The sequence below is a fragment of the Schistocerca gregaria genome, chromosome 6 (assembly GCF_023897955.1).
Source record: "Schistocerca gregaria isolate iqSchGreg1 chromosome 6, iqSchGreg1.2, whole genome shotgun sequence".
In the NCBI taxonomy this organism is placed as follows: domain Eukaryota; kingdom Metazoa; phylum Arthropoda; class Insecta; order Orthoptera; family Acrididae; genus Schistocerca; species Schistocerca gregaria.
The window spans coordinates 86,190,570-86,204,258 of record NC_064925.1 but is presented as its reverse complement, the minus strand read 5'-3'; the positions used below and the strand labels follow the sequence as shown (position 1 = coordinate 86,204,258).

Genomic DNA, 13,689 nt, shown 5'->3' with positions numbered 1-13,689 from the left:
GCTTTTTCATCCGACCAAGCCTGTACCTCCACGTACAGCGCAGAAATTCATTCGCTGGTCTATTTTCCTCTCGCAGTACCTCTACGATATCTTTTATCGGTCCACTGCTAAGCACGGAAACGCCGATGTGTTGTCGCGCTTGCCTGTTGCTGAGGATATGGCATTCGATTCCTCCGAACTTGCTTCCATGTTCATTGATGCGGAAACCGATGACGTGGCCGAATCGTTTTCGATTGATTTTCGTTGTGTAGCTGCAGCCACAGCAGCCGACCCTGTCCTTGCTCCAGTTCTGCGTTTTGTTGGTACGCAATGGTCCTTGTCAAAGTCACGGATCGGGGACCCGTTGGTTCGCTGATTTTTTGCTCACAAGGAGAGACTTTTTGTACGATGTGGTGTTTTGCTGTTGCGTTCTGATAATGATCAGTCCAGGGTTGTGGTCCCACGTTCGTTATAGTCCTCTGTCTTACAACTTCTCCACCAAGGACATTGGGGTATAGTGCGAACAAAACAACTTGCTCGTCAGCACTCTACTTGGTTCGGAATCGAAGCCGCGATTACGAATGTGTGTTCTTCTTGCATGGTGTGTGCCGAACTACAGTCAGCACCACCGCGGAAATTCTTTCCATGGCCAAAAGCCACTTCCCCTTGGCAACGCTTACACATTGATTTTGCTGGTCCATTCTGGAATGCTCGATGGTTGGTTGTGGTAGATTCATTCAGTAATTTTCCTTTTGTTGTCCGGATGTCTTCCACGACGTCATCTGCCACCATCCAGGCGTTATCCGCTATCTTTTGTATTGAGGGTCTTCCACAGACTATTGTTTCTGACAATGGCCCACAATTCATATCCGCAGAATTTCAGTCATTCTGCAAGGCCAATGGTATTCAACACCTGACGTCCGCGCCGTTTTCGCCACAGTCAAACGGTGCCGCTGAACGATTGGTCAGGACTTTCAAGTCACAGATGTTGAAGTTGAAAGAGTCGCATTCTCGGGAGGACGCATTATTGCTCTTTTTGTCTTCGTATTGCTCTCAGCCTCGAGATGGTCTCTCGCCAGCTGAGTTGCTCCACGGTCGTCATAATCGAACCTTGATATCTTCGCTACATCCGCCGCATCAGGTTCCTGTACCGCGGCAGACACCTGCTTTTGCTGCAGGCGACGTTGTCTACTATCGCCACTATCGAGGTTAACGGCGTTGGTGCAAAGGGCGCGTTCTTCGCTGTCTTGGACGTGCTATGTATCTGGTTTTGGGGGCCTCTGGTGAGGTGCGTCGGCATCTCAATCAGATGCGCCTCTGTCGTTGCACGGGATCTGCCGCTCGCCGTCTGCTTCCAGCGACGGTGCGTGTGGTCAGCGCCCTGGGGACCCATCTACTGGCCCACCTCAGCCCCAAGTGTTACCGACGCTGCCTTCCATTTTGCCCCATTGTGACACGCCGCCGCTGCCGCCTGTTCTCCCGTCGGCGACGCCCGCAGTGGACGCGTCGCAGCAACCGCTGGGCGCCTCCCTGGGTCACGTGCTGCCGATCGCTTCCCGTGACAATTTGTCCTCCGACATGGAACTCTTGCCCGCTCCGGACCATATGTCGTCTTCGCCCGTCGGGTCCCCCGGCCTGATGGAGGTCGACCCATCGGCCCCTTCTGTCTCTCTACGGGCGCATACACCCCATGTTGGCATGCACCCTGAAGCAGGTTTTCAGACGTTTCCTAGCTCCCCGCGGTCCGAATGGCAGGGTGCGGGTGGCACAGCCTCGCTTGTTGTTAGGCTCCCCACCTCGTCACATACGTCAACATGCGGTCCTCCCCACGGCGGGCGGAAGCCTTATACCACAACCGTACGCCGATTTGCGGGGGAGGAATGTGGTGTCACCGCCAGACACCACACTTGCTATGTGGTAGCCTTTAAATCGGCCGCGGTCCGTTACTATACGTCGGACCCGCGTGTCGCCACTGTCAGTGACCGCAGACTGAGCGCCGCCACACGGCAGGTCTAGAGAGACTTCCTAGCACTCTGCCCCAGTTGTACAGCCGACGTTGCTAGCGATGGTTCACTGACTTCTATGCTCTCATTTGCCGAGACGATAGTTAGCATAGCCTTCAGCTACGTTATTTGCTACGACCTAGCAAGGCGCCAGTATCCGTACTATTGACATTGTGAATCATGTACCATAAAAAGCGACGTTCTCCATGTATGGATTAAAGTTAAGTACTCCACCAGCTACGTCCGTTTTTCTCAATTCTAATTCCCTTGTCACGTTCCAGACCTCACGGCAGCCTGCGTGAGCTAAAACGCGTGTATTTCGGCCTCCTTTAACCATACGGTTGGCTCTCCTGCCAACCACAATATTAGCTAGGCGAGAAAAAAATTTATGATCCATGCAAAAAAGTGACCCCGATTACGAACTAGCAACATAATCCCACTTTGAGGCAGTTGTCTAAAAGATAATTAGTGACCAAATAAGCAGCTGGCTGGGACCTGATGCAACTGCACTGCTTAATGCTTCAAGTGGATCGTTATTGTCTCTGTAACACCGTCCTTGACAACAGAATGTTATAGTGAAAATTTATTTTACTATTGTTTAATGAAATAGTGGTTTAGAATGTATTATGTAAGTTTATTTTCTTGCTGTTTAAATAAACAAAGATTAAACTGTGATTTTGATCATACATAAAGTTAGCTATTCCATATAAGTGTACAAAGTGCACGGCACACCCGCTCGTGTTATGAAAAATGGCACGCCCACTCGAGGGTTAAATACAGTGTGCTCTCCCCCTCCCCCACCTCCTTTGTGTGGGGGAGAGTGGAAGAGTCAGGCACACATCTGCCCATATCTGCTATTAATTTTAATGTAAATTTCTATGAAATGATCTACATAACAACATTTCACTGAAAAAGTGTGACATTTTTGGAAAGCAACTGATATATCAGGAGGGAAAAAAGAATAAGACCCATGTAACATGCAAATAACTAACATGGAGTGTGTGAAACATCAAGTTTATGATGACATGGAGAAAAATGGTGAACTTTCGTTCCTGGACATGTTGATGTGGAGAAAAGAAGATGGCACCTTGGGTCACACTATGCACCACACAAATACTTACAGCCTTATAAATGCAGTCAATCAGCTGTCACAATCCTGCACAACAAAGTGACATGCTTGTGACATTGTTCCACAGAGCAGAAGCCACATCAGATTTAGACAGCTTATCTGATGAGCTATGCCACCTATGAACCATATTTTTAGATAATGGTTATTCTGAATGCAAGATTTGCCATGCCTCGTACCCAGTACATGCTAGACAGAATGAGGATCTGGAAGAAAGTGAAAAACAAAGAGGAATGGTCATCTTGTCATACGCTGGTAGTGTTTCTTCAAAAATAGGAAGATTATTGGAGGAACATAAAGTTAAACGTGTCTTTGTCTGCCAACAAAACTCGGAGTTGTTTTAGGCTCACTGAAAGATAATCTTGGTTTAAGAAGGCCTTGTGTCTATCAAGATTCTCTATAACTGTGGGTTTATCACATACTGTAAAAACTTGTCGCAGCATGGAGGACAGATATGTTAACATCGACGACACACACATCTGTTGTAGCGAGAGAAATCTGCATTGGCTGAGAATCGTCTCAGATCAACACTCATTATGCAATATAAAAACATGAAGATTCTCTCGTCACTGTCTTCATATTAAGACAGCATTATTAAAGATGCAATGGAAACTTGTAGCTTGACTAATCTGCTGAACAAAGACACAGGATACCAACTTAGAACAGCACAGCATCCAGCACTGAACATGTTAAAATCACAGTGACCACAAAGAAGAGCTTTTGTTCATACAAGGAATATTCATGCCTGCACAGTTTCTTCTGAGACTAGCACAAATAGGAAGATGTCGGACAGCTGCGCTGATAAAATATTGTGAAAATTTCGCTGATAAAATATTGTGAAAATTTAACGACATCAGACATCTCATCCGACAACAATATTTATAACTTACACCTAGTCTGGTGAAATGACACACAAAAACCCTGTAAAATTCTTCACTACAAATGTGTTTATGATTATGCTTACTCTACATGCAAAAATGAGAACGTTTATAATGTGTTAAAATATTTGTTCTGGAACTAGTGATTAACAAGAAGAGCAAAATACTTAATAATGAATTGAAAATATGCACACTCAATTTAATACCAACCTAGAGCCTGTAGTTGGCAGCATAGTGCTAACCTGGCCTTCAAACGTTGTCTAATGCCTCTCATCACATTTTCAACACAAGCCTGGCTCACTGCAGTTTTTGGCTGTGAGAACATGAAACAATTTTTAAAGTGCAGAGTCAAAATATAGCAATGGAAAACCCAGCATGGACTGTGACAATATTATGAAAAGAATAATTGCTACTCATCATGGAGATGCTGAGTTGCAGATAGGCAAAACAAAAAACACACGCTGTGGTCTCAGCAGTCAGAGACTGCGATCATTATGTGTGTGTGAGTTCTGTTTGCATGAGTGTGTGTGTATGTCCTATCTCTGATGAATGCCTTGTTGGCTGAAAGCTTATTTTCTGACAGCCTTTTCATGGTGCCTATCTGCGACTCAGAATCTCCGTCATATGATGAGTAGATACTACTCTGTTCATACCATTGCTACAATCAAAATATATTATTTCTAACACTTAACTAAAAAATTTTTAGCACTGCACAGCTCTTCTCAAAGGTACATAATATGGAAATTTATTCCTTAACAATAACAAATACAACAAGAAACATCCAAAAATTATGTAAGAAAACACAGCCACAATCAGATCAAATAAAAGACACATAATGCAAGTGCACCTCTTCACACAGGCTGTTGCAGATAAATGCAAATACTTGTTCACTAATACAGAAATAATTTCTAATCACACCTACTGTTCAGAAATATAGTTTGGTTGAAATCAAGCCAGTCTGTTGCCCCTATCTGAGTTTTTGCTTTGTTTCTAGTGACCCCATTCTCTATGGACAGTAAAACAACAGTTACTTTCCTCTATGTAAAATCTGGAAAAAAATCAGCAGCACGCCATATCATATTTTGTACCATAGCTATCAAGTTGAAATCTCTCCCTAATGTCACAGCTCGAATGAAAAGTTTGTGTGGGGTATTCTTCAAGTTTTCCCTGAAGCATTCAGTCACTATCTACCTGAGACAGAGGCTCATAAAAGAAACTGACTGTAACTTTTATTACGCCCATCTGACCCACTATATCTTCTGTATGAGTGAAGATAGAAATATTGTGGTGAATATTAATTTACAAATGGAACTATGAAGTTTCTATTTTCAAACAAACTATCATATTTCACAAGGATATATCTCTTACATGCATGCACTTACTAACTTATGAGTACTTTACATGAATACGTTCAGGATTTGCCTCTCACAGGTATTCACGGTGTCTTCCCACTGGAAACACAATAAACATCTACTATCTAACTGATACGCAGACTCATCCAAAACTATTGCTATGCAGCATCACAGTTCAACAAGAGTTGTTGGAAGGGGAGGCACATAGATGAAATCTTTCACAAAGCAACCCCCTTCCCCAAGATAGGTGAGGGGGGAGGTGTGTGGCGGAGGGACACCACCATGAGATCAGGCAACCTTGAAGACCAATAGTGTAATGTGAGATAGATATGCTCTTTATGGCGAAAGTGTTGAATGTGCTTTATGTCTTGAAAGAATATTCTAGGTATCTTGAAACTATTGGTGCCATCATTAAATGCTTGAAGAAGTAGGAAGTGCAGTGGCATACTCTCAGAGAAAATCACGGCACACAGTTGTATCTAACCTGCTGAAATGGAGATTTCGAGATGCTTTTTGTTGCTTTGTTAGCATTATCTTGATCTAATGCACACTGAGTACCAAATGAGTCAGCGACCCTGGTGGTTCCACACTGCTGGTACCCACATGTACCAATATCTTCCAACTAGTGCCTGGGTAAACTTTTTAGATTTTATGCATAAGTTAAAATTTAAGCTATGTTCCTATCTCAGTTCAATACAAGATAAAATCTTGTGAAATTAAATTAATCATTTTGAAATGCCCTGTATTCTTTTTTAATTGGAATGGGTAATAAACTCACAGACAAACAGATACAATCAAAATCTTTACAGCAATAAATATTCTGCCACCATTACTATCCCAATGATCCTTATAATATATATTCCAACTGAAATTTAGGATTTTGCTCATACCCACATTATGTTTCAGTCAGCTTTCTGTTCCTTGGACCACCTGAGAATTATAGCTGCTAATAAGTGAGATTAATTCTGGGACCTTATCCCAAATCTTTTCTGGGAAACTCATTTATAGTTTCTCATTCTGAATAGTAAATAATATGCTATCCACATAGCAGTTTTCTGTGCATAGAGCAAAGCAGCCCAACATTTCCTTAGCCAGTTACACAGATTAAGAAATCCATATCTTTGTTCAGGCCATCAGGTTTAAGCTCTCCAACTGGCTCCAAACTAAAGGACCTGTTCATTATCCAATGCAGCAAATCCTGATTTGTTTTTCTATTCTGTGAGTGAGGCAAGCAGTTTTCATCAATTCAACCAAACAGCTAAGGGAACTAATGACGAGCTCTGAACTACTGACACTGACACAAGCTATGACTTGCAACTGGTTGTAACCAAAGAGCTCAACTGCCAAGGGCTATAAGATCTCCTGGAAAAAATACTGGGTACACACAGGATTTTCTTCCTAACCTGATAGCTTACATCTAGAAGGGCCCCCACACTCCTCTTATTGGAGTTCGCAACAACCAGCAAGCATATTCTACTTACTTGGTTGGGCCTTTCAGGAAAATTGGCCACAGTTCTCAAGCTTCGGTGCTGGTGCAGATAACATCTCATATCAAATTTGTTACTAACGTTTAGGGTGCTGGCTTTGTAGAAAACTGCCGTTACATGCATACTGGGTACAAGCTGTGTTTCTTTTTGGAAGTTATAAGTCCTGTAGCTGGAATTTTGAAACTATGCCATTGGTAGTTTTGGTGCTGAATACACACATGAATCGTCAGTTTCATAGTATTTATTGCACAAAAATTGCAATAAAAATTATCTTCAAACATAGTAAGGATATGATATTTTTGTTTGAATTTCTTTCATTGTAAGTTTACATGCCTAGAACTCAGGTAGACAGAGAAAGTTATGTTGAAGAAAGAAATAAAGCCAAACAGTTAATTGCAGCATCCAAGAAGAAATCTTGGGAAGACTTTGGAAACAGGTTGGAGAGTATGGGTCAAGCTGCTGGAAAACCATTCTGGAGTGTAATTAGCAGTCTTCGAAAGGGAGGTAAGACGGAAATGAAAAGTATTTTGGACAGGTCAGGAAAACTGCTGGTGAATCCTGTGGACCCCTTGGGCAGATGGAGGGAATATTTTGAAGAGTTGCTCAATGTAGGTGAAAATACGATCAGCAATGTTTCAGCTTTCGAGGTAGAATGGGATAGGAATGATGATGGAAATAGGATCACATTTGAGGAAGTGGAGAAAATGGTCAATATATTGCAGTGCAATAAAGCAGCTGGGGTGGATGAAATTAAGTCGGAACTCATCAAATACAGTCGAACGTCAGGTCTTAAATGGCTACACAGGATAATTGAAATGGCCTGGGAGTCGGGACAGGTTCCATCAGACTGGACAAAATCAGTAATCGCACCAATCTTTAAACATGGAAACAGAAAAGATTGTAACAACTACAGAGGTATCTCTTTAATCAGCGTTGTGGGTAAAATTTTCTCAGGTATTGTTGAAAGGAAAGCGCGAGTATTAGTTGAGGACCAATTGGATGAAAATCAGTATGGGTTTAGGCCTTTTACAGGTTGTCAGGACCAGATCTTTAGTTTACGGCAAATAATGGAGAAGTGTTATGAGTGGAACAGGGAACTGTATCTATGCTTTATAGATCTAGAAAAGGCATATGACCGGGTCCCTAGGAGGAAGTTATTGTCTGTTCTACGAGATTATGGAATAGGAGGCAAACTTTTGCAAGCAATTAAAGGTCTCTACAAGGATAGTCAGGCAGCAGTTAGAGTTGACGGTAAATTGAGTTCATGGTTCAGAGTAGTTTCAGGGGTAAGACAAGGCTGCAACCTGTCTCCACTGTTGTTCATATTATTTATGGATCATATGTTGAAAACAATAGACTAGCTGGGTGAGATCAAGATATGTCAATACAAAATAAGCAGTCTTGCATATGCGGATGACTTAGTTGTGATGGCAGATTCGATTGAAAATTTGCAAAGCAATATTTCAGAGCTAGATCAGAAATGTAAGGACTATGGTATGAAGATTAGCATCTCCAAAACGAAAGTAATGTCAGTGGGAAAGAAATACAAACGGATTGAGTGCCAAATAGGAGGAACAAAATTAGAACAGTTTCAAGTACTTAGGAGGTATATTCTCACAGGATGGCAACATAGTGAAAGAACTGTAAGCGAGGTGTAGCAAAGCTAATGCAGTGAGCACTCAGCTACGATCTGCTCTCTTCTGCAAGAAGGAAATCAGTACCAAGACTAAATTATCTGTGCACCGTTCAATCTTTCGACCAACTTTGTTGTATGGGAGCGAAAGCTGGGTGGATTCAGGTTACCTTATCAACAAGGTTGAGGTTACAGATATGAAAGTAGCTAGGATGATTGCAGGTACTAGTAGATGGGAACAATGGCAGGAGGGTGTCCACAATGAGGAAATCAAAGAAAAACTGGGAATGAACTCTATAGATGTAGCAATCAGGATGAACAGGCTTAGATGGTGGGGTCATGTTACACGCATGGGAGAAGCAAGGTCACCCAAGAGACTCATGGTTCAGCAGTAGAGGGTAGGAGGAGTCGGGGCAGACCAAGGAGAAGGTACCTGGATTTGGTTAAGAAAGATTTTGAAGTAATAGGTTTAACATCAGAAGAGGCACCAATGTTAGCACTGAATAGGGGATAATGGAGGAATTTTATAACAGGGCCATGCTCCAGACTGAACGCTAAAAGGCATCATCAGTCTTAAATGATGATGATGATGAAGATGATGAAGATGATGATGATGATGATGATAAGTTTACATGAAAAAGACATAACATACAAGATCTAAGATAAATTATTGGTTTATAATGCAGTACAGTGTCATCCCAGAAGCAACCAAGTGCACAGGTGGCAGCAGCTGCATATCACTGCTCATGCCAGCACTGATGACACTTGTCGTCTGGATTCTGAGGCCATTCTCAGTTTTTTTATTGAGACTAATGGAGTTGATGAAGACATCTAGCCTCACTTGTGACTTCTCTGCACAGCTCTCAATTTGTAGCATCTATTAAGAACTAACAGAGGCGTTCTGTGTTGGAGCCGGGCAAAGGGTCTAAAATAAGTGGTGTGCACATTTTTTAAAAAATCAGATAAAAGTCTGAGGTTCTTAGTAGAAAAACCATCATCATATAAACCAATTAGTTTAACAGATCAGGTAGCAAATGTAAACAATAATAATCTCAACATAGTAGTTGTTAACTGTGACACCGGATTATTGTACTAATAAATACCACACAAGGGGAGTTAAGAGTATATCTATGTCTTATCGCTGATGAATGATACTTGCAACAAAAGTAATTTATAAAGTAAGAAAAATAACTATGTAAAATAATATGTCTAATTTAAATATTCAGATACTGTGGTTGGTTTTATTTTACTGTTCTTGTCGAGAGCCATACTGAGGAATGACATGCATCGTCAGCATGGGTCAGCTGACACAGCAATTTAATGCGCTGAAGCACCTGCCTCTAAGCGGAGACAGGTATTCCACTTGTGCACGCAACACACAGCTTATGTTATTAATACATGACACCTCGTAGGCAACAGGTAGACCTTGTCTTCCAAATTTCTGAAGGGCGTTCAACTCCACCAAATCATTGGCTACCAAACAAGATACAATCATGTGGATTATCTTTGCAAATATGTCATTGGCTCGATGGGTGTTTGAATAATAGAGGCCAGTATGTTATACTGGACAGCAAATGTTCCACAGAAATAAAAGTAACTTCAGGGGTGCCATGAGTAAGTGAAACAGAACCTTGAATGTTTTCAATATAAGTACAGCAAAACTCACTATTAACAAACCCACTCTTAAGGAATCTCCACTTTTAATGAAAATTTCTGTCGGTCCTGGTAAAAATGCCACGAGAACAATTTACTTAAAGTTGGTTTTAATGAACCCTGCTTTTAAGGAGTAAATATTAAACAGTTTGCAAACTGAAACATAGTTATTACAAAATTCCCAATTTTTGAACCAGTAGGGTTAAATGTTTGATCAGAAAAGTCAGTAATTCACTATCAATTCTTGCTGTCCATAGGTAGGTTATAATATATGGTCAATAATTTCAAAGAACTGCTGACTTCCATACAGAAGTCACGTGGAATAATGTCACAGAAAACATTGCCGTAAGTCCCAGCACCCAAATTGGTCAGATTGTGCCGTTTCTCCAAGTACTGAATTCCACACCGTAAAAGTCCTTTGAACTTATGGCCAGACAAAAGTTTTGACAGAAGCTGAAAATTATTCATTATTTTGAAAACAACTGGAACATCAAACTCTTCAACATAGCATAGAAATGATTTGGCGCTGTTTTCTTTGTGCAGTATATACCTAAAAATAAGCAGGCATTACTGAATCCTGATGCTCACCGTTCATCTGCATTAAAGACAGAGAAGATTTGTGCTTCATTGTTTAAAGGGACTACACACCTTTAGTTTAACTGTGCAGTTATCTGTTCCAGTCACAATCTGTACATACACCAGATTTGTAACTATATAAGGCTATAAGGCTGCATTCAGTTTTCCCCACAGTTCTCTCTATCCTGCCATCCATCCGGTCATCAGGTTACGTTCCATTAGGAAAATGGGTGCACTCAGCGACTGTTGTGTAATTTATAAATGATAGAGTCGTCCTTTTTTCTTGCAGGTTTTATTATGCAAATCCAGATTTTGGCTAGTGCCTAGCCATTATCAATGCACTATTGTTTAATCTCGATGCACATTGGTTTCCTGTATTTTGGGCATCAGTCACAGTTCTTTGAATACTACTGTGAACTGTGACTAACGCCTGAACAACAGGGAAATAACATGCATCGAGATTAAAAAATTGTGCATTGATAATGGCTAGGCACTTGCAAAAATCTGGATTTAAAAAGAAAAAAAAAAGGCTGACTGCTTTGCTCTATCATTTATAAAAAAAACACCCATTTGGTGTCCGTGATGATAAAATGACAATGGGGAACAGCAATATGAGGTCTGCAGTTTTCTGTGTGATTACAGCCATGTTCTTCATTTTCTTCACTGGACCATTCAGACACATTAGATGCCAGAATGTTTTAGATTCATATTAAAACATTGTACGCACAGAATATGGAACACATTCTATATTCCAATCTTCAGGAAAGTTCCAGAAACATTCAATAAAACCCTAAAGCACATCCTTTCTCCCATGGAGGTAACTATAGCAAGAGGTTGAGGTTCAGGCGACAGGCAATGATAGAAATGTGAAAACTGTACCGTTATCTGAAGAAACTGCATAGTTCGTAGTTGCTAAAGATCATGTAGCTGGATGGTGTGTCTGAAATACATAGTTACCTCAGGTAATCATACATTTTACTGCTCAGACATGGTGTCATGCTTAATAAGCTGTGCAGCTAACCTAATGTGCCCTCATATTTTAATCTTGCCACAATTTTTTATTTCTCTTGGCGTTATGGTTTTCTGTGGTAACTTAATACAAAGCACGCATGACACGCGATACATCTGCGATAATTTTCCTGCCATTGATGATTGTTCAGAACCAAAACTGATAGCAAAATAAAATAACTTTATTGCAGACAGCACAGTGTTATTCATTTTTTAAAAATTTGTACATGCAGTTGACTATTGCCTAAGCAAGATGATTCTACAAAGTTCAGGTTTTACTGACTGATGTACAAAACCCTAACAATGTTGTAAAAGGGGAAACAGCAGTGGCCCTGTCAAAGTGAAGAAACACCATTCAATTTCAATATAACAACAAAATCCAACTTTATCAATTTCAGCCATGGGTTAAGCAGCAGCTTTCGTCATCATCAGCCCCTTAATGCTTGTCTCGCAAAAGTGAAGGGAGCTAAGAGTACAGGCAAAAGAAGAAGGAACAGTTTCTTTTCCCTTTCCATTCCAAGTGAACACATCAAGATAATCACACCAGAAGAAGATAAGAGAATCAATGACAACTGGTACACTGGAGTATAACTTACTGAGATGAAGACTCATTCAACTGCATCTGTGAAGTAACTTACAGGTTGGCCAAAACACAAGCATTTTTCAAAGAACTCCAAATCTGGTCCTATCTGCATCCACCTCACAACCCAGAAGAGGCCCCATGGAACTTCTACTCCTCCCTAATGCTAAAAAGTAACCTCTAGCATTCTCGTCTGGAGCCTTGGAAGTGGGTTTACCTTTTCCAAGGTGGCGTATCATAGGTATCAATAAGTAGTCTGAAATTTATCGGGAGTCACCAAAGTGTCCATACCACTGTCTCAAGATGACATAGTTCAGCAGGGATGCTATACATACTGGAAATTCTGTGAACCTATGAGCATATGTGCAGCATGGTATCATGTATGGAAAAATTATGACAAACGCTAGTGGTTGTAGGATACAGAAGCACCAGTTTCCCAGAAAAACCATGTTCTTAAGACTCCATCACTACTTTCCTGAGGAGGTCATCGAGGAATGAGGAAAACCATCTTTCTCCAGTTCCCTGGATGTGATGGTAATGTAGACAGTACAATCCACCACACACTCATGACTATATTAAACAAATGTCTCAATTGCACATGTGGAAAGATAAAAGTAAGGATAGAGCATCATGAAGTTTTTCAGTACACACTGTATGAGTTCAACTATAACCACCAAAACTGGCTACATTCCCTACATGTTTGTAAAAGTTATCAGAACTAACAATGGGCAGATGTGAGGACATTACAAAAATCTGAATTGTGGTCCCTAATAATTTTACACACACAGTCATATAGCATACCTGTAAGAAGAAATAGACTATAATTATCATTAACAAAATGGGCAATGAATAAAGTTAACTACTGTTCAATGAAAGGGATCTAACGGAAACAATATATGTTGCCTCTGTGATGCCCATATAGAATACTGAGGACCCTTGTTCTAGATGGCTTACAAACAGTTGTTGACATTGAGGATGTAGTGCTGTATTCACAGAATTAGAAAGTGCAACACTCCTAATGAGTTGCATATTTCTTTTTGTCAGATCAAGGTAGAAGGGAAAACAAAGACATCAGCTGGGATAAAGCACTAACTCGAGTGGGGGAGGTTAAGGGAAGCAGTCCATGTAGGCACTCACCTGAGCTGGATGTAGGAAATTATGAAGAAGCTAAACCGAGATAGGTAGCTGGGAAATAAATTCTGTTCCTCAATGAGAATCAAGTGCCTTAATTGTTCTGGCATGTGCCTATGATTACACACCTTCTTACTGAACAGAATGTGAGTGGAAGAACAAAAATTGGGAAGTTTGTAAGCTCAAGGAGGTTATAAAAACCAATTAAACAAAAAAGCCTATCACAACAGTTAACAACATTCAGTAGTTTTTATTGTGTTCTTCAGTCCAAAGGCTGGCTTGA

The 13,689-nt window shown here is 40.9% G+C and overlaps 1 protein-coding gene across 2 annotated transcripts in view; it reads right to left on the bottom strand.

The window, feature by feature from the left end:
* Positions 1–13,689, bottom strand: part of LOC126278356 (THO complex subunit 5 homolog) — a 155,945-nt gene that overhangs the window by 62,098 nt on the left and 80,158 nt on the right. For both annotated transcript variants that reach the window (XM_049978411.1, XM_049978412.1), the window contains exon 10: positions 4,197–4,299. In XM_049978411.1, coding sequence (XP_049834368.1) covers positions 4,197–4,299 — 103 coding nt within the window. The remainder of the gene's footprint in view (positions 1–4,196; positions 4,300–13,689) is intronic.